This window comes from Panthera onca, chromosome D3 (genome assembly GCF_046562875.1).
Source record: "Panthera onca isolate mPanOnc1 chromosome D3, mPanOnc1 haplotype 2, whole genome shotgun sequence".
Lineage (NCBI taxonomy): Eukaryota > Metazoa > Chordata > Mammalia > Carnivora > Felidae > Panthera > Panthera onca.
The window spans coordinates 77,765,198-77,771,197 of record NC_138350.1 but is presented as its reverse complement, the minus strand read 5'-3'; the positions used below and the strand labels follow the sequence as shown (position 1 = coordinate 77,771,197).

Below are 6,000 nucleotides of genomic sequence, written 5' to 3'. Positions count from 1 at the left end.
AAAATATACACAGCTTCTCAAGGAACTGTAGCCTACAGTTCTGTTATACTTTATTTACCAAAGCTAATTTCATTATTTTATAATTAAAAACATGGCAAGGTTTGCAGTTAGTTGTACCAAACTTAATTTTAAAGAAAATTAAAAGGTACTGTTAACAAGAAATTTTAGAATGCTGGGTGGAAGTCAAGAGATCATAAGACTATGATACCCAATGAGGTGCAGAAATTAAGGCATATCTGTGTTCTTTAGAAATGGTTCACTGATTTGAGAATATATAGGTATGTCTTAATGGGATATCCATTATTCCTATTTGTAATTTAAACAACATTGGCATAGCTGCTATCATCACCATATCAAGGAAGCTTCTTGCAAAATTGTTTTCTAGGTCAGAAGACATCCCACATGGTAGTGAAGATCAAAAAGATTTAATGTCCATTAACTACTTTATTTGTGAAAGGAAAACTATAATGGGGAGCTAGAGATACGACCTCTCACATGGGATTGGAGGAATAAGTTCCGATATTCTTGTAAAATATTTGTTGAGTTTGTAGTCACATTCCATACTGGGCTTTGGACTAGGGGCAAGACTTAGGAGGAAGTACCTTGGGTTGAATCTTGCAGGATAGGTGCACTTTGGAGGGAAAGCGTCAGGCACCATCCAAATGAAAGCGAACGATGAAGGCGACAGATGAGGCACAGATACTGGCTGGGGTTGGTCCTCCACACTCCTCACTCCACATCATGGGCTGGGGGGTAAGGGTCTGACAACAGCCCATGAGGAAAAGCAAGGGACTGGTTGATAAGAATGAACACTAAAAGCTGAGTCCTAGATGGAGGACTAATGTCAAACTCAAACATTTGAGGGGGAGAGGGGAAAAAACATTCCAAAGCCTTGGCCCTTCATCAAGGGTCATTAAAGGACCAACTGGGCTGAAACCAAGGGCGGACAGAAAGCGGAAGAAGGCAAGGGTATCGAGCAACCTGATTCAGCAACAGAGATTGTTCATACTTAACCTAGGGCTTCCGTGCTTTTTCCCTGTTCCAGGCCCACACCTGCGGGCCTTGCCTGGAAATAGGTAAGAGTTAACTAGACCAGAGTCTTCAAATATTCCTTCTCAGTTTCCTGGTCCAGATCATCACCGAGATAAATCAAGGGATCCGACTGTCAAATGAGACTCAGAGGAACCCAAGATCTTGTCCAGTGTGAAGCTGTGCTAAGAATCTTGAGGACGGAAGTAATTGTGAAGCACAAAGTAGGAAGAGGTATGGAATTGTCAGATGGTTCCCTAGATCCCTTCATGCTGGTTCAGGATGCTTTGTGACCTACACTAACGTACCAAGTCTCTAAGTAATGTATGCTTCTACATTAATTACACAGAAGGGAGCTTGTTCAGTCATGAACCATCTCCACTTTATACTCAGGTACACAGTTTATGTGGTATTTTCTAGAGAGCTAAGCTCTCTAAATCGGTAAGTTCTGGTTTGTTTACAGTATGCAAGATAAATAGACCACTGACATCGCACTAATAAGGCTCTCCCTTCTGGATTTCTGTGCTACTAAGATCTAAGCTGTCTCTCAAGCTAGAAATTAAACTTTTGAACTTTGAGCTTTTCTTTGAACGTTTGAACCTTTCAGGCTCTTTGAACTTTTCTGTTCCCAATGCATTTTGGCCATTTTACTTCCTAAATAGCTCTTAATTCCCTATTGGTTGGCACTGATAGGCCCTTACCCTTCCTTAGATTATTGCAATAGTCTTTAGGGTTCTGAGCTCAAGGCTTGTGCCTCCTCTAACACATCCTTGAAACTGTCATCAGAATAAATGCCTATATGTTATGCACAAGTCTATAGCAGCACTTTGAATTGAAAATGCAATTGTAAGAAATACATTAACTTCTTTTTTTGGTCTACCCCACTGTACCCTAAATTCTAGAGAAACAGGCTCTCTGGTAGGCATCTCTGTTGGTTAAATGAATGTCATTCATTGTGTTGAAAATATATTATGTTTGGTAAAAGTTCAAAAAATCAACTTGGTAATATTCCTTTAAGGATTTCATGTTAGGGTTTCCTGGGTGGCTCAGTCGGTTGAGTGTCAGACTTTGGCTCAGGTCATAATTTCATGGTCCCTGAGTTCAAGCCCTGTGTCCAGCTCTATGCTGACAGCTTAGAGCCTGGAGCCTGCTTTGGATTCTGTGTCTCCCTCTGTCTCTGCACCTCCCCTGCTCGCACTCTGTCTCTGTCTCTGCCTCTCTGTCTCTCTGTCTCTCTCTCTCTCAAAAATAAACATTAAATAAATAAATAAATAAATAAATAAATAATAAATAAATAAAAAAACAAATTTCATGTTAAACTAAATCTCTTAGCAGCAAGAAAGGGGCTCTTTCTATAAAATTTCTGTAAGTTATGGAAGGCAAAGTCACACATTATTTCATGTAATTCAAGGCTAATGCCAGATGCTTGTTTGAGGGAACATAGCTGTGGGAAAAATGGTTAAGTGTTCTATGACTAAAATAATTTTGATTGGCCATAAAATAAAAAATAATCAGAGGTCAAGGAGGTTGGGGGTGACATAGGTTAATGAATGTTATCCTTTCTTTAATTTAAATGTCACAAGTTTTCAACACGGTGTAAAATAGATATCCAAATCATCAAAAATGCTGCATACCTCAAAATAATAGATAGAACAATTCTTACTAGGTTAGTTGTTATTAACAGGGCACTACTGAATAAATCAGACTGTAGATTTCTCGAAACTCTACAAAAGATATTTCTTAATTCATAGAATTGCTATTGGAAGAAAGCACTGTTGTAACTCTTCATATAACCCACACGATGTGCATATTATATTGAAATAGTATTATGATTTACTATGTTCTTATTTTCAAGTGTTTATTAAGAAATAAAACCAGGGGCATTTGGGTGGCTTAGTCAGTTAAGCATCCGACTTCGGCTCAGGTCATGATCTCACAGTTTGTGAGTTCCAGCCCCACGTCAGGCTCTGTGCTGACAGCTCCTCAGCTTACTCTCTCTCTCTCTCTCTCTCAAAAATAAATAATAAACATTTAAAAAAATTAAAAAGAAACAAAACCAGTGTCTACAATCGTGAATACAGGGACAAAGAAAGTTGAGGCACACTTTGGATAAGGAAAAGTTGAATCTCTCTTTGATAACCTTTATGTAATGATAGGCAATCATGCATAATGCATAGGGAAGAAGCAGATTTATGTTTCCAAGCCTGACAAACCAGATCACATTTGGAACAAACCCTCCTGTCTAGAGCAGTAATTCTTATCAAGGGATACATTGCACTTAGATAATTAAACTGCCATCCCCTATACTTCACAAAGACATAGCCTATCAAAGTCTGTAGCATAATCAATTTTATGTTTCCTCTGAGAAAAACTTTGGACTGAAATGTCTTATTTATTTGGTAGAAAAACAATTGAAAAGAATATCTATCTCAATTCATGTGTTTTTATTTCTAAAATATAGAAGTTCTTACACATTTCACTTGCATGAACACTACACAGCTTGGAAACCAGAAGGGTACAATGTCCTCTGTAATAAAGAAACGTGACAGTATTTGATTGAAACCCTGAATGATTAATGAAGAGACAAACAATGTTATGGAACTTTATTTTTACTTAGTATATATTTTTAAATCTCTGGTTCTATTTGACATAGTAAAAAATCAGATATGCCATGCAAACATTAATTATGCACCGAGCCTATACACAACCAAGGCTGTGGGTCTCTTACTGGGTCCAGCTTCTTCTTTGTCTACTGGAGGAAAGCAAACTGTCAACAGGCTATAAAGAAGGAGTTACATGTATACAACATTAAGCTTTTTCCCTCTTTATATTTTTCTCCAGATTCAACCCTGTATTTCCCTCTACTTTTCCCAGTACGTGATATTAAGTTTTAAGTTTTCAGCTTCCTTTGAAGTTACAGAATCTTTTGATTTTTCTTTCTATATTGAGAAAATCTTTTTATTTTTTCAGCCTTATTGTGGTATGATTGACAAAATCATAAGATATTTAAAGTGTACATCACGGTGGTTTGATACATGTACACTTTGTAAAAGAAAAAATCTAACACGATTTTAAAAAATATTTGACATAACCATTTTATTCTGATGAAAACCTGTAGCATGGGCATCATTATTATTCCTTCAGAGAAGAGCAAAGAGAACTGCTTAAGTCAAGTGATTTGACAAAGCATTCGACTGGTCGGTAGTGAATGTTAATTGCAGCAAGGCATTTGCCAGATTCTTCGTCACGCACACTTGAGAAGAGACCTACTACCTAGCTTCAAATTTTGGTTTCATTACTTAGCAGCAGCATGATGTTAAACACATTATTTAAACTCTTTAAATCTCTGTCTTCTCATTTGTGAATTGGAGATAATAAATCACTTAAACCATAGCATTAATGGAGAACTAAATGAGACTGGGCAAGTTGAAATGCGTAGCATACCATCTGATATACAGTAAGTGCTCAATTAATGTTAGCTATTATTATCTCAAAAATGGAGCTGAAAAACGCTAATGATATCATCAATATGGAGCTGCCTGATTCCATTTTATGAAATATGGCTGATACACTTTTGGAGAACTGTAAAAGATGAGCTGCAATTGATCTTTAAAGACATTAAAAATGGTGTCGCAGAGGGACACCTGGGTGGCTCAGTTGGTTGAGCGTCCGACTTCAGCTCAGGTCATGATCTCTCAGTTCGTGAGTTCAAGCCCCACATTAGCTGGCTGCTCTCAGCTTGTCAGCGCAGAGCCCTCTTCAGATCCTCTGCCCCCCTCTCTCTGCCCCCCCCCCTCTTTGTGCTCTCTCAAAAATAAATATATTTTTTTAAATGGTGTTGCGTAAAAGAAATGAATTAAATTATTGCACAGAAACATGGTAGGCCCACAGTCCCTTCTAAATAAAAAGGCAAGGATCAAAAGGGAGATATCTCAGCCTCTGTCATTCCTGACTCTTGGCTCCAAAATAGAGACCATTTTATTCACCTGATTTGTTTGAAAAGGGGAAAGAAACATGGTATGTTTCATTTTATTTTTTATGGAGACAGAATACTACCACATGATATTGAAAATGACTTCCATTCAGGAAGGCTTTATCCAATTAATTCAAGCATGTAAATATATGCTAAGGTACGGAATGTCCACAATGGAATGTCTTTCTTTACAAGAGGAGGGATTTCTTTTGTCTTTCTTACTTACTAGTGTGCTGTAAACACCCCAAGAGAAGTAGCTGATATTTGACAGATTTTCAATAGTTTTGATTGAACTAATGAAAATAACAAATATATCAACAAACTTGAATCTATCTATCTATCTATCTATCTATCTATCTATCTATCTATCTATCAATCATCTGTGATCTTCAGTGAACCGGCTTTTCTTTCATCATCTTAGTAGCAAAGGATAAAAGAGAATCAAAAGTTCTAAAAGAGAGGATACATTTGTGGTATTCCTTTCTTGTTATCTTCAGCAAAAGATTTTTTTAAAGTGGCTATTCACACTTGTATTCAAGCTCACACTGAAGTCTCATAAATCCTTTCCAAGCCTTTCAATGGCATCAATAAGATAGTCAACATCTGCTCGTCTGGTGGCAGGGTTGGAAAAGACCATTCGAAAAAAATTTACTTTGTCTCCGCATGGCTGGTAGCTTATCATGGCTGTGGCTTTCTCTATCAACTGTCTTTGGAGCAATCTGTGTGTAAATGTAAATATTATTAAAAGGTGGTTTTATAAGTATATGCCCTCCCACATTCTAGATGGCTACATGACTATCATCAGTTCCAAGTAAACTGCAGGCAATTTAAACTATCAGGGATAATTTTTAAGAAGAGGCTTAGCACAGGAAAAAAAAAAAAAAAAACTCTAACATGTTCTATATTCATATTGTGGCTCTCATTACTCCGTGATTGACAATGACCAAACTCATAAAATGATGTGTGCTAGAATGCATTAAAAAAAGGTGGTGTGACAT

At 37.1% G+C, this 6,000-nt stretch overlaps 1 protein-coding gene across 1 annotated transcript in view; it reads right to left on the bottom strand.

The window, feature by feature from the left end:
• Positions 1–5,555: 5,555 nt before the first annotated feature.
• Positions 5,556–6,000, bottom strand: part of LOC132665023 (glutamate decarboxylase 1-like) — a 67,274-nt gene continuing 66,829 nt past the window's right edge. Inside the window, 1 exon segment of the mRNA XM_081790585.1 lies at positions 5,556–5,721. Within this exon segment, the coding sequence (XP_081646711.1) occupies positions 5,556–5,721 (166 nt within the window).